Source organism: Lepidochelys kempii, chromosome 1 (genome assembly GCF_965140265.1).
Source record: "Lepidochelys kempii isolate rLepKem1 chromosome 1, rLepKem1.hap2, whole genome shotgun sequence".
Lineage (NCBI taxonomy): Eukaryota > Metazoa > Chordata > Testudines > Cheloniidae > Lepidochelys > Lepidochelys kempii.
The window spans coordinates 204,895,047-204,910,070 of record NC_133256.1 but is presented as its reverse complement, the minus strand read 5'-3'; the positions used below and the strand labels follow the sequence as shown (position 1 = coordinate 204,910,070).

General features: G+C 44.1%; 1 protein-coding gene across 5 annotated transcripts in view; it reads left to right on the top strand.

Annotated features, from left to right (window-relative positions):
- The window catches only part of RABL3 (RAB, member of RAS oncogene family like 3), a 45,714-nt gene that overhangs the window by 13,633 nt on the left and 17,057 nt on the right, over positions 1-15,024 (top strand). For 4 of the 5 annotated variants that reach the window (XR_012154692.1, XM_073309648.1, XM_073309639.1 and 1 more), the window contains exons 4-7: positions 2,953-3,067; positions 4,591-4,741; positions 6,956-7,027; positions 12,203-12,241. Coding sequence is in view for 4 of the 5 variants with exons in the window: in XM_073309648.1 (XP_073165749.1) it covers positions 2,953-3,067; positions 4,591-4,741; positions 6,956-7,027; positions 12,203-12,241 (377 nt within the window). In the remaining variant the exon portion in view is untranslated. Of the gene's footprint in view, positions 1-2,952; positions 3,068-4,590; positions 4,742-6,955; positions 7,028-8,360; positions 8,446-12,202; positions 12,242-15,024 lie in introns of those variants that run through there. The other variant, XM_073309657.1, reaches the window with a different exon arrangement.

Here is a 15,024-nt window from a genome sequence, read left to right as displayed (position 1 = left end):
GCCACAAGTACTCCTTTTATTTTTTCTACAGGACTCCTGGCTCATTCAGGGTGTAGAATGGACAGTGCTTACCTAGTGAGCAGCTATTCAATATTTTATTTTTTTTCTCATTGTTCAACGTGTGGCCATAGGCCTTATTTACTCCATGCTATTCAAACTCTGCTCTGAAGACTGAATTATTTATTTCTTCGTGTGCTTTTCTTTGGTGTTCATCACAGATATCACACACATCTGAGTGCTTCACAAACATTAATGAATTTATTTTCTCAACACTCTTGAGACAAGCGGGTATTAATATCCCCATTGCACAGCTGGGGAACTGAAATACGGTGAGATTAAGGTAAAAAATATCCAATAATTTTGCCCAGTTGGAGATCCCTAGGACTTGATTTTTTCAGAGTACTTCGAATTACATAGCACTTAGTATGTTCAAAGCACAGCTCCCATTGACTTGAGTTGCAGCTGTGAATGCCCCGCACTTCTGCAAATCAGACCCCAAGAACTCAATTCAGTCACCCAGAACGTGAGGAACACATGCCTTAATAACCACTTATGAAAAGTTTGGTTAAGTGACTTGCTGAGTACCACGCAGGAACTCTGTAACAGAGGCAGAGCTAGAGTCCAGTTCTCAGGGCAGCATCAACTGCCTTAACTATGAGACCATACTGTCTCTTCCTGCAATCTCTTGCCTAATTCACCACACACCTTCTAGGCTTCTGCAACAAATGAAGCAGGGGCCCAACAGACGATAGTCTCCATCACTGTACAGTCCTGCTTCACCCTCAGAGAAGGTCCTTCATGAGAACTGAATCAGGCAGGGATCCTGTGGAACAAACAGTATGTGATCATGTAATTGAAGACTGTATCATAATTCATGTGCACAAGGGGGCTAAATTATGATTGCACAGGCAACTTTAATTCTGACAATTCTTAACTTTTGGGTCCTTGACTTTGTAACTGCCATAAATATTCATAGGTTCTGAAGCCAGAAAGGACCATTGTGATCATCTGGTCAGCCCTACTGTATACCACAGGCCTTAAAATTTCCCCCCAAAGTAATGCTATTAATTATGTTTTTAATGCAGTTTTTTGTGTGTAACTTTCTAAATTTAAGAAGAACAACAACTGAAAAACAGAAAATTCATCATGTGGCATATTTACACCCCCATGGGTCTTGAGCAGGTTGAAACCTTTAGATCAACTGCAGAGTTCTGCCACTTGAACTAATGGAGTAATTGATAGCAGTAGTAGGTTATTCTCCTCTGTGTGGACCAGCACTAGAGGAGAATGGGATACTTTGCCAGTGGATTTCACAGATATTTGCTGACAGCAGAGGAATGGTCCCAGTTTTTGCTTCCAGTCACAGACTTCTTGCCGAGCAGTTCCTAGTTACCTTAATTGTACACCCCAGCTCCTTGTCCCCAAGCAGGTTTCCATTTCTCCATCTCCTGGCTCTTCATCTGATCTGTCTCACTGACCCCTCTTCCCCATGCACATTCCCTGTATCCACTGGCTCCCAGTCCCAGTTTTCCTCCCCAGCTCCTTGTCCAATCTCAGTATCACCTTTCCCCTGACTTCTTGTCCAGCCAGTTCCTCCTCCAGTCTGTCTCCCTCCCCCCAACTTCTGTCTCCCCATTCCTTTCCTCATTAGCTCCTAATCCTAGTCTCCTTCTGGTCCCCACATCTGAACTCTCAGTCCCAGTTTCCATTTCCCCTCCTACCATGCTCCAGTCTGTTTCCACCCACATCAAGGCTCCTAGTCCCAATCTACTTCCCCCCACACCCTTCCCCCGAAAGTCTGTCCTGTATCCCCTGTGCATTTAAATCAAGCAGCTTCCTCCTCCATGTTGCCTGTGGCCAGCAGGAGGGTCATTGAAATCCCAGGAGAGACAGGCTCCCTGCTCAGTTCTGGTGCTCAGACATGGACCCAGCCTGTAGCAGTCCAGAGCTGCAATTACGGGGAAGGGTCCTGCTCAGCCTAGGCTCATGCATGCCCTGTGTGGATGAAATCGTCAGGGAATTTAGCTACTAAAATTTAAGAAGTCTTTGTGGAGTATGTGCGAACTATGGGTTGGGGTGGGTTTGTGTTTGTTTTTTTTCAGAGGCTTATAGTATGGCCAGCTTTGGGCAGATTTTTCACAAGAATGACAAAAGGCACATCCCTTCCAAATTGCAAATTCCTGCTCCAAAGCGTGCGGGCACTAGAGTTGTTCAAAGAAAAGTTCACCAGGTATTTTTTAACATGGGCAAAACAACATATTTTCTCTAGCCTTGTTCTTGGAAATTACTGAAATTGGTTGAACTTATTCAAAATTTATTCTACATTCAGCCTGAGGCAAACGCCCAGCATGGAAAAATTCAGCCCAAATGGTTAAAGTTTGGCAAAATTATAAGCAACTGAAAACAGGGTCTTATAAAGGAAACTGTCAGGTAATCTTCATAATGGGCAGGGCTACAAGCCTTGGCTGTAAAACAATTGCAACTTAATGCATTGTGAAGGAAGAGGATTTTTAGATGCATTGTTTAAAACTCTGATTTTTGTTATGCCTTTTTAACTCAAATGCCTAAGAAAAAGACAAGACAAAAATTGGCATTCCTGATACTTCTAAAGTTAACAAAACAACCAAGGTTAAAACAAAAAGGGTGGAGGTTCTTTTAGCCCTTCTTTATACACCATTAAAAAGCAAAAAAAAGGGCACAAAACCAATCCCTCCATTCTCTTGCTTCAGGTCACATTAAGGTGCCACAAGTACTCCTTACCTTTAACCATGTCTCCATAATTACAAGACAATTTAAAGTCGTACCAAACAGCTCCTCCTTACTAATGTTTTGAGCCAGACTCCATGTGAGGCGCTCTCGGTTCCAGAGCATCCTGGTCTGTGAATCCTGTATAGGTGAGGTTAGGAAAATATCTTATGATTAAGGAATGCCTTGTCTTTACTCTCTATTTAGGCATAATATTAGTGCATGATTTAACGAACAAGAAGTCCTCCCAAAACTTGTATCGATGGTCATTGGAAGCACTTAACCGAGATGTGGCTCCAACTGGAGTGCTGGTGACAAATGGGTGAGTGTACACCATGCACACAGCATCAGACACATGACTCCAGCTGTCACATTTACTCTTCATCACTTATCACTAGGGCCACTTGAAATCCACGGGAAGTTTGACCAAGTGCAGAGTTCTCAGGCTAGGGTGTACTTGGGATGGCTGAGAAGAGCTATGTAACTGTGGAAGAGAAATGGTACCGCTATTCCATCTCCAGATCCACTGTTGCTAGATCCTTGGGTTTTCTGGGAGTAGTGTGGAGTCAGGGGAGCATGTCTCTGTATTGCTCCTTCCATATTTGTTGAGGCTTATGTGGGAACAGGTACATTTCCTGCTACCTCAAAGTTTTCCATGGCTGCTTTGTGGCATTCAGGGCCATCTAGCAGGAATCCTCATGAAAATGTGGCTGTTTCCATGTCCTACCTTGATTTTTTTTTTGTGTGAGGAGTAATGAAACTCACTAAATCTTGCAGATTTCTTTAGTGGGATTTTTTGGGGCCTTGCTAAAGAATATGTTTTCAGCAGTGCTGTGCCATCTAACTGTTGCTGTTTTCCCCTGTTACTTGTTACAGGTATAAGGGGAAAGATTTTCAAACCGGAAAAATCACACAGATGAGAGTGAGAGAAATGGAATGGGGGTGAGGGCGGGCAGAACCCCAATTATATGCACACCACAGACAGATACACATCTGCTATTTTAAAAACACAGGGTGGAGGCTTGTCTTCCAAAATCCACATTCTGTGTGGCTGTAAAGAAGAAGGCTCTCACCAGTTTATGTGGTGGGACAGAGAAAAGGCCTGTGAAGCCAGTTGAAACAAATTAATGGAAAGTTTCAAAGCTATGGCAGGAGAGTTTTGAATTGGTCCTGAAATGAGTAGGGAGTCAGGTTAGTTCTCTAATGATGGGAGTGATATGGTATCATTCCTTTGTTTGTGTGAACATAAGAATGGCCATACTGGGTAAAACCAATGATCCATCTAGCCCTGCATTGTGTCTTCCGATACTGTGGGATTGTGGGCAGCAGCATTCTGCATCGCATCCACCTTTACCCTCCCTTTGTTTCCTTTTCTCTCTGATTTGTAACATGGTCACATTAGCCTGCTAGCTACTTCTGCCTTTTCCTTTCCCACACTGGAGCCCTGACCCAACCCAGCTGCTGGTTCCTTTCTTCTCCTCTCCCTTTCAAACATACAGCATGACTCAACCAGCCTCTCAGCTGCCATTTCCTTCCTGCTCTTCTCCAGCTCATGCATTGTGATCCAGCTCATCTCTTAGCTGCTGCTGCTTCCCACCCTGTCCTCTTCAGACAAAAGCCTCAACCCATGTCTCAGGTGCTAGTTACTAGTTCCATATCTGTTTCCACTCTAAATCTCCCAACAGGCAGTGTGATTTAACTCCAGAAATCCTCCCACAAGACCCAGACATAAACACTCTTGGCCGTCAGAACACAGTATCCAACAATCTCCCACCCACCTAGAGTGGAAAGGATAGGGCTGTCACATTCATCTATATTTGTATTATTCTGTTTTTCACTGCACAGGGACTATGACCGTGAACAGTTTGCGGATAACCAGATTCCGCTGTTGGTTATCGGAACCAAATTGGACCAGATCCCAGAGACTAAGCGCAATGAAGTTTTGACCAGAACAGCTTTCCTGGCTGAGGATTTCAATGCAGAAGAGATTAATCTGGTTAGTATTTTTGCCAGAAGTTTTGTTTATCTTTGACTGTGCATGATGCTTTCCAGCAAAGAGAACTGTGCAATCCCAATTACAGGAACTAGGCTACTGGTGATTGCCTGGTCAGTCACACTGAGGTCGCTTACAGTGTTGGTTAGCCATACGCCTTGCTAGCATAGTGGAGAAATAGTAGCTGTCTTTCAGTTATAGAAAGGAGCTGGTTGTGGGAAGTCAACAGGATGGCCTAGGGGTTAGGGGATTGGGAGTCACTTGGTTCTGCCACTCACTTTTCTTGAGCACATACAGACTACACCCATTTATATTTATACCATTGCCTGGGCAAAATCGGTGGCTGGATGTATAATGGTTGGCTGAAGTTAAATCTGGGGAATGCAGATATAGTATTGAAGTTTTCAGCCTGCTTCTCTGCTTTGGAATTGGACTTCCCTCTTAATGCTTTGAGATGAGTCTTTAGTTCAGAATTGAGACACGTCAGCAGGACATTATGGGGAAAGCTTCCTCTTCTTTATCTTTTGTGGGAACAGAGGGTTTCAGTCTCCAGGGCTATAAAACCAACACCTTACCTTAGCACCTAGCTCACTTAAAAAAAATTGTCAGCACTTTTTTAATAGGCAAGTGTCAAATTCTAGTTCATGTTTACAAAGCTGATGCTTCAGGACTCTACAAGAAATTCCTGGCTGATTTATTTATTTGTGGGGAGAAGTGACTCAGTTTCCCAACCCCATCAGTGGCTGAATCATTTGTCTTGTATTTAGCACTGAGGACCTACTCCTCTAACATGGATTAGAAAACTGCTCTGATGTATTTGCTTCCCGGCGCCTCTTGGGTTTTGAAGAGGATAACATCCAGAGTGACTTCCTTTGTTGGTAAACTTTATGGTGTGAGGCACTCCAGTTGTAGTGGTACAAACAGGGAATCTGGATTTCTGTCTCACCAGTCACATTGATGATTTCTGCATTTTAATGTGAGGAAAAATCATTAGTTGGTCTGAGAATTATCTGTTCCCATTATCATTAAATTGTTTCTTCTGGAAGTTGCAGCCAGTGCCAGGAAAGAGTCTTTCCCATAGACTTCCTCAACAAGAAGGCTTCCTTGTTTCTGCTGATTACTAGGCACCCTTGTTATTTTCGTAGTATTCTTACAATGCTGCTGTTGTTGTGAATTATGAGCTGATTGGTTCCTCAGCACAACATCCTGGGAGCTACCTTAGCCACATCATTCTGCATAGCTTGTAGCCAAATGGTTCACAGCCTACTCAGGCCACTTCAGACTATGACATCAACTGTGCCCACAACCACCCATTCCATTGTGTGTATTTCAGCCTGCAAAGGAGCTTGAGCTTCCCTAAACCCTAGAACAAGGAGTCCATGTTTTGTTATAGGAGTACATGTAGTCAAATGGGAAGTGGGTAACAGTAGTGCTCTGAGGCCTAGCATAGCAACTCAACATAAAGGGAGGAAGGAGAGACTAGAGTGCCAGGAGTTAGAGCTTGATGCCCCAGTGCTAGTGGTTGGGAATGACTGCTGTGGAGGGCACCTCTTGCTGTACTACTGATAGACCCCCCTGGTTTCTGTTCTTGTGCCTTTAAAAAATGTTAGGCTGGTGCTTGTTATAAACAGCTTAGTTTAGATTTTGCATTTGAAAGTGGGTCTTCTAAAGTTCCCTTTAACATAGAGTTTTGGGAGTGGGGTGAAGCCACCTCTTGTGAGTAGAACCCTATTTAAAAGAGTGAAACTTTTATTTTTTTTAACATTTCCCAATCCGTTTTGTCCTCTTCCATTTGGAAGTCACTGATATCTTCCCCGCCCCCCATGTCCTTCCAAATGGCTTTGGAACAGAAGTCAGTATGGGTTTGCCATGTTTGCTTCAGTGGTCATGTCTGCATGTTTCTGGGAAGGGGGCTTGTTGATTTCCTTGTATTCCCTCTGCTGGTTGACTAATTGCAGCAAAACCAAATATTTCAGCTGTTGTGGCTTGGTTTTCACCCATTTACGTCTTATTAGGTAATCCGTTCTTAAAGTGACACCAATATGGCCTGTCATTGCATGTCCTTGCATTCTATAAAAATCAAGCACCTTGAGAAAACATTTTGTTTAAGATGAAGAGTTGTGCTGAGTACCTGGTTATTTTCAGTAGCTTTCTTGCTCCTTAAAGAATGTTGCATAACATGGTTCCTAATTATGAGTTGCTTTTTGTGTGTTCTAGGACTGCACCAATCCCCGCTATCTGGCTGCAGGCTCATCCAATGCTGTCAAGCTCAGCAGGTTTTTTGATAAGGTGATGCAAATTCAATTACGTTTGTTGCTTTTGATTTATGTAATTAACCCTGTCTGTATTCTGAGAGCTAACGGCATAGTTGGGCTCCTGCTTTCACTTGCCACTTCTTGAGAGCTGGGTTCAAATCCTGTGTGGAATTGCAAGTGAAAATGGCTTTGGGTAGTTCTCAGACTAATCTCCCTTAAATTATTATTATGACTGTTATTTACTATTTGTATTACAATAGCACTTTGGAGCCCTATCATGGACCAGGGCTAGGTGTTGTGCTAGTTGCTATACATACACATTACTCCTATGGGAATTCTGCACCACTGCGCAATGCAGAATTTTGCAGAAATTGTTTTTTGCACAGATTTTCCTTTCACCCACAGAAATAGGCTGCGGTGCTGCTGGCCGCCACTAGGGGCTGCTGGACTTGGCAGAACCCATCTTGCACATAGAAAACACAGAGGGGGAGAGTAGAGAGTTCTTAGCAGCTGCAGTTCCCCACATGCCCTGAGGGAAGGAGATGGCAGCGTGCAGGAAACTCCACACAAACCTGGGACTGAGCATCAGGCTGTTTCTCCCTCTGGGCTCTGAGGGGGGAGGAGGGTAGGTGCCTGGGCTGGGGCGAGCCGTGCCTGGGCTGGGGTGAGCCATGGCTGGGCTCTGTGGGGGAGGGATTGTGGGTGTCTGGCCCCCTGGCTGGGCTCTGCGGGGGAGGGAGCAGAGAAATAGGAAGTGAGTTATCATAGGGATTTCTTTAACACTCTACTTTTGGGGGAATTTTTGTGTGTGTCTATATTGTTACAGACATACTTGGTGACGCTATTTTGAAATAAATTACCAAAATAATTGAAACTGGCATGATTATATAGTGTTATTTTGACAAAATTTGCAGAATTTTAAAATATTGTGTGTAGAATTTTTAATTTTTTGGTGCAGAATTTTTATTTTTTTTGGCACAGAATTCCACCAGGAGTAACATATAACAAAGACAGTCCCTGCCCTGAAAAGCTTTTCAATCTAATACTGGTCTGCATTACAGACTTGCCAAAGAGTTTGTTAGTTTAACTTAACTAAGTCACGTTTTAGATGAGACTGAAGACTCTGACAGCAGAGATTGTGTAAATCATGGAGTTTTGTTGTCTGAGTTATATGGGGAGCCCAGAACATGAAAAAATGGTGAATGGGAAATGTTCTGTCGGTCCCTACTGCACTATGCCTGACTCCTAGCTAGTTCTATCCCGCTAATCATTCCCACTTCTTGAAATTCACCCATGGGAACAGAATGGGTATGGGGGCTGGAGTCTGGATTTGATGTCTGATTTTGGCCTTTTGCTCCTTGAGCCAGGAGCACTGCAGAAGCAGCAAAAATTGGGAGAGTCGTAAATAACACAGAAAGTGGGTCACTGATACATCATGATCTGGATGGCTTGGTAAGTTGGGTGCCAGCAAACAATATGCATTTTAAGAGGGCTAAATGTATATATTTAGGAACAAAGAATACAGGCCACCTAAATTCCCTCTAAGCTGCACGGTTGCACAGCAGGCTATCAAGGGCCATGCAGGCGCGCAGCCACAAGGGCCTAGACTGGAGAGGCGCCCCAGCCCTGGAGCTGCCACGGCCAGGGAGAGGTGCCTCTCCCCCGGCCCCAGCACTGGGGCAGCCTGCACCCCAAACCCCTCATCTCCAGGCTCACCCCAGAATGCACACCCCCAGCCAGAGCTCTCACCCTCCCGCACCGTAACCCTCTGCCCTAGCCCTGAGCCCCCTCCCAAATCCCTCATTCCTGGCCCCACCCCAGAACCCTCACCCCCCTGTAACCCAACCCTCTGCCCCAGCCCTGAGCCCCCTCCCACACACTGAATCCCTCGGCCCCACTCCTGCCACACATCACCTCCATATTGGTGCACATCAAATTTATTCCGCACGTGGATGTAAAAAATTAGAGGGAACATTGCAGGCCATAATTACAGGAGGGGGGACTCTGATCTGAGAAGCAGTGACTCTGAAAAAGATTTGGGGTCATGGCGGATAAAGAGCTGAACACGAGCTCCCAGTGCAACGTTGTGGCCAAATCCTTGGGTGCATAAGCAGGAATCTCAAGATTGAATAGAGAGATTATTTTATCTCTGGTTTCAGAGTAGCAGCCATGTTAGTCTGTATCCTCAAAAAGAAAAGGAGTACTTGTGGCACCTTAGAGACGAACAAATTTATTTGAGCATAAGCTTTCGTGAGCTACAGCTCACTTCATCGGATGCATTCAGTGGAAAATACAGTGGGGAGATTTATATACACAGAGAACATGAAACAATGGGTGTTACCATACACATGGTAACAAGAGTGATCAGGTAAGGTGAGCTATTACCAGCAGGAGAGCCTGGGATGGGGGTGGGGAACTTTTGTAGTGATAATCAAGGTTGTTGACAAGCACTACATTGATGACCTCTTCATCATCTGGAATGTAGTGCAAGTAGAGTAGGGGCATTAGGGAACGAGAGCTGAGGACAGGCCCAACAAAGAAAATAACAGAACACCACTAGCCATCACCTTCAGCCCCCAACTGAAACCTCTCCAACGCATCATCAAGGATCTACAACCTATCCTGAAGGACAACCCATCACTCTCACAGATCTTGGGAGACAGGCCAGTCCTTGCTTACAGACAGCCCCCCAACCTGAAGCAAATACTCACCAGAAACCACACAACAGAACCACTAACCCAGGAACCTATCCTTGCAACAAAGCCCATTGCCAACTGTGTCCACATATCTATTCAGAGAACACCATAATAGGGCCTAATCACATCAGCCGCACTGTCAGAGGCTCGTTCACCTGCACATCTACCAATGTGGTATATGCCATCATGTGTCAGCAATGCTCCTCTGCCATATACATTGGCCAAACTGGACAGTCTCTACGTAAAAGAATAAATGGACACAAATCAGATGTCAAGAACTATAACATTCAAAAGCCAGTCAGAGAACACTTCAGTCTCCTTTGGTCACTCGATTACAGACCTATAAGTGGCAATTCTTCAACAAAAAAACTTCAAAAACAGACTGCAACGAGAGACTGCTGAATTGGAATTAATTTGCAAACTGGATACAATTAACATAGGCTTGAATAAAGACTGGAAGTGGATGGGTCATTACACAAAGTAAAACTATTTCCCCATGTTTATCCCCCCCCGCTGTTCCTCAGTTGTTCTTGTCAACTGCTGGAAATGGCCCACCTTGATTATCACTACAAAAGTTCCCCACCCCCGGCTCTCCTGCTGGTAGTAGCTCACCTTACCTGATCACTCTCATTACAGTGTGTATGGTAACACCCATTGTTTCATGTTCTCTGTGTATATAAATCTCCCCACTGTATTTTCCACTGAATGCATCCGATGAAGTGAGCTGTAGCTCATGAAAGCTTATGCTCAAATAAATTTTAGTCTCTAAGGTGCCACAAGTACTCCTTTTCTTTTTATTTTATCTCTGAATTTCGCTCTGGTGCAACCACTGCTGGAATACTGGGTCCTGTTTTGGTATCCACAATCAAAGAAGGATGGAGAGAGTTCAGAGAGATAGAAGAATGATTAAAGGATTAGAAAACATGTCTTGCATTAATAGACACAAGGAGCTTGATTTAGTTAGCTTAACAAAGAGAAGGATAAGGAGTGACTTGATTACAGTCTATAAGTGCATGGGGAGCAAATGTTTAATAATGGTCTCTTCAGTCTAGCAGAGAAAGGTATAACAATCCACTGGCTGGAAGTTGCAGGTAGGCACATTCAGACAGGAAATAAAATACAAATATAACAGTAAAGGTAATTAACCATTGGAACAGCTTATCAAGGGTCATGGTAGATTTTTCATTGCTGACCATTTTAAAACCAAAATTGTATGTTTTTCTAAAAGATCTGCTCTAGGAAGTATTTGTAGAGGAAGTTCTATGGCATGTGCTGTACAGGAGGTCAGATGAGGTTTCTGAATTGACACCCTGATTCGACTTATGGCGTTGGTTTCAACTTTAAGACGCTCGGTCCTGTAATGGAGTGGATTGCGGTTCCGAGTTGCAACATTTTGCATTACAACACAATTTTCAGGAACCAACTGTGTCATAAGTCCAAGGACTGCCTATATATCAGGGCAATACAGGGGACCTCCATCAAGGACGTAGAAACACTCTTTCTCTTGGAAGAGAGAGTGATGAAAAAATGGGATAAGTGTCTGTAACCCCTTTTTTAAACCAGTTAGATTGGGGTAAAACCTAGCATCCTATACCGTGTACATGTGGTTTGCTGTCACTGAAACTCCTCTCACTTCTGGGTGAGACTTTGCCCCAGCTTGCTGGCTCATGACTTTTTGGATTTCATATCATCATCTTCAGCCTCCTGTGACTTTTCCCCAGCCTTAATTTTCATCTCTGTCTTTTTCCTCATTCATTTACTTTGCAATTGATGTCTTGAGATTTGATTACATCTGGGATTGTAATTCTGTCATCTCTAGGTGGGGGAGGGGACTGGGTAGCTATTCTTCAGTGTTGGAGATTTCCTGAGAACAGTTATTCTGTGTGAAACATTGTTCTAAGCAGATACCATGGTCAATGAAACTGGACTAAAATTTAAAGTGTTGTAGTACACTAGCAAATATCCATTGTCCCTGTGCAGGCTGGTGGGTTTGCAGTGCACTTTTCTAGCACTGAAGTGAGTGCTAAATGTAGGTGCCCACCATTGCTTTTCCTGTTTAAAACAAATCTGGGGGAATAAAACTTAGTGCTTTATTTCCCACCCATCTTCCCCAGAGAAAAAACGTCAGGGTAAATCTGGAAAATAGCCAAATTGGAAGTGGGAATGCTTTGGTCAAGCCACTTAGTGGTCCCCTGGGAGGGGATGGAGATGGCATTGGCGACCCAGGGGATCACCTTCTCGTACAAACACCAGAATTTGGCCAGGATTTTTTTTTTTTTTTTAGGAAAGGAGGGGATAGGGATTTGCAGTAGAGCAATATCAGCTGCTCCCTCTTGCCCCTTATAGTGAGGGCACTGCTTCCACGGCATCCTCCAGCACAGGCAGTCTGTAGTCAGGATTTGTCATTTGAGAATGTAGTATCCCAATTGTTGATGTCTTTAAAGTGTTAATCACATTATGATGGTATGTACATGCCACACCTTCTAAATTCTTTCTCTGATTGCATCCCCCAGGTCATAGAGAAGAGATACTTGTTACGAGACGGTAATCAGGTCTGTGTTTTTTTCTCTGTGGTTTTTTTTTGTTTGTTTTTTGGGTACAATGCTACCTGTGGGTTTTGTTGGCTGACAAGGCCCTGACCTTTAAAATATGAGCTCCTGGTTGCCCAAACATAGGAGATTGTGGTTCAAATGCAAGTGATGATCGGTAGTTGGATGCATGGGAAAGATGGTGCCAATATTTACAAGTTTCACCCACAATCTGGATGTTTTGGCTATAAAATGATAAGCAGTGAAATAATTAACAATATTGACATTTAAATTGCCACCCCTGGAATCCGATGGAATTGAGATGAAAGGGGGCTCAGTTAGCAACTCCCTCAGAGCTGTTGTTTCAGGCTGTTTTCTGTGGAATCACATGGCACCATTTTGAATCGCAGTCAACAAGTTTCCTTCACAACCAGGGCTAACGATGTACATTTTTAATGATAGTTCCACCAGCTGCGGCAGAAATTATCAGAGAAGTACCAGGATGGTACCAACTTAGTTGGACCGTGAATGCTTAACTAATAAAAAAAAGTTTTGGAAGCACTAAGTAGAATCTGGGACCTGGACTCTCCCACCTAGGACAAGTCACTTCATCCCTCTATGCCTGACAGTGTTTACATCTGTAACATGAAGGGGAATAATAATACCTGGCTCTTAGATAGCACTTTCTATCAGTTGATGGCAAAGCCCTTTACAAGGCAGGGTAGTATCATTATCCCCATTTTACAGCTGGGAAGACCGAAGCACCTATGAGAGTGACTTGTCACCTACTAGGCTAGTGTTGAGCTGGGAATACAATCCAGGACTGACCTACCTCAGAGAAGTGTAGCATAGGCGCTGAGTTTCTAATCTCACTGGCTCCACCCAGGCCCTGCCCCACTCCACCCCTTCCTGCAATGCCCCACCTCCGGCCTGCTTCTTTCTGTCCCGCTTCTGCCCCGCCCAGTTCCGCCTCCTCCCACAAGCGCACTGCGCCCTCACTCACCCTCCCACCCCCACCCCCCCCAGCGCCTCCTGATGCCACAAAACAGCTGAGCCGCGGTAGGCGCTGGGAGGAAGAGGGAGACGATGAGTGGGACCCGCCAGCAGGAAGGAGGCTCTGAAGGGTTGTGCGGGAGCTGATGGTGGGTACTGAGAACCCCCCATATTTTTCCTGTGGGTGCTCCAGCCCCAGAGCACCCACGGAGTTGGCACCTATGAAGTATAGTGAGGTTTAATTCGTTCATGTTAGTAACAAATGTCATAGAAAAACATGTATATTAAAAAACTATACTGTGCTGTGCTCCCTTCCTTTTAGGGAGGGAGAAAAAGTGAAAATGAAAGCCGGAAGTGTATTATTTTAATTTTTCATGAGAATTTTTTAAAGCAAATCTATTTTCTCCTATTTCAATCCTGGAAGGCTTTTTTCCTCTGGTAAAAGAGAATCTCTGTTCCATGAAGATAATAGCTTAATGCAGGAGCCTGGTTTTGTTTGTTTGTTTTAAAGCCATGATGCAAGATTACATTATTGTGTATGATAGGTTTTAGTGGCTAACCAAGGATTAACTGTCTATTCTTTATGGCCAAGGGCCAAAGATTACAGTTCACTGCCAACTACTCTGACCTGCTCCCTCGATGACAGTGCAGAAGCTTAAACAAGTCAGCATACATATTGTAGAGAAACAAACCCAACAAAGACTTAGGAGCTTCAGTATACCCCCAAGTGTTACTGTTTGAAATTATCTGCTCCTTGTGCATATAATGGGTTTCATGGTATTCTGCAGTGAGATCTGCTCTTCCCACTCCTGTTTTTGTGGAGTTTACATGGTAAAACTCTCCTAAGCATGGATGGACGAATAGACACTAAACTCATTTTGTGGTTTTTTAAATCATGCCTCAGCATATGCATCTTGTCTTTAGCTTGCAGCCATAGCGTCAGTCAGATCTCAGAATGTGGTCAGACCAACCCAGCGTTGATGGGAAACCTCCACAGAACACAGAGAATGCTCTAGGGAATGTGCTGTTGAATCTGGTTGTTGCAGTCTGCCTTCCGAGTCAACACCCGAGTATAGTGCTGGGATGCTGTGCTATCTTTTGGTTGAGATATAATAACCACAAGTGAGGTAGACCTCAGTTTTAAGGATCCCATAGCACTTTTGACAAAAGTTTGATTGGTAGCCCTGGTGTGCTGCTACATTTGAACTCTAATAATTACATTTTGCCTCTATAGCTTCCCATTGCAGTTTCAATTGGATATGCTATTCTTAACTGTTGTATAGAGTTGCCTAGTTTCCCTCCAGAGCTGACTGCATTTTAGTGATTCCTATGTATCCACTTTGTCTATCATTGTAAGTTTGTGAAGCACTTTGAGCTGAAAGGCCCAAGTCTTACAGTTCTCCGCTGAGTTGACATTTCTGCTAAGATCTGTGGCTTTCTCAGGGCTTGTCTACACTTGAATGCTTCAGTGGCACAGCTGCACTGTTACAGCTGTGTGGCAGTAGCACTTCAGTGAAGATGCTATCTGTGTCGACAGGAGAAGTTCTTCCATTGGCATAGATAATCCATCTCCCCAAGAAGCAGTAGCTCGGTCAATGGGACAGTTCTCCTGTCAACTTAGTGCTGTCTACGCTAGGGGTTAGGTCGCTTTAACTGTGTCACTCAGGAATGTGGATTTTTCACACCCCCGAGCAACATAATTGTACTGACCTAATTTCCTAGTGTAGACCAGGCTTCAGTCTACCATTGTAGGGTATAACCCCAGCAGGCTGTTTTACTGTGAAGTCTAAACTACCTTGTCCCCCACCCCCTGT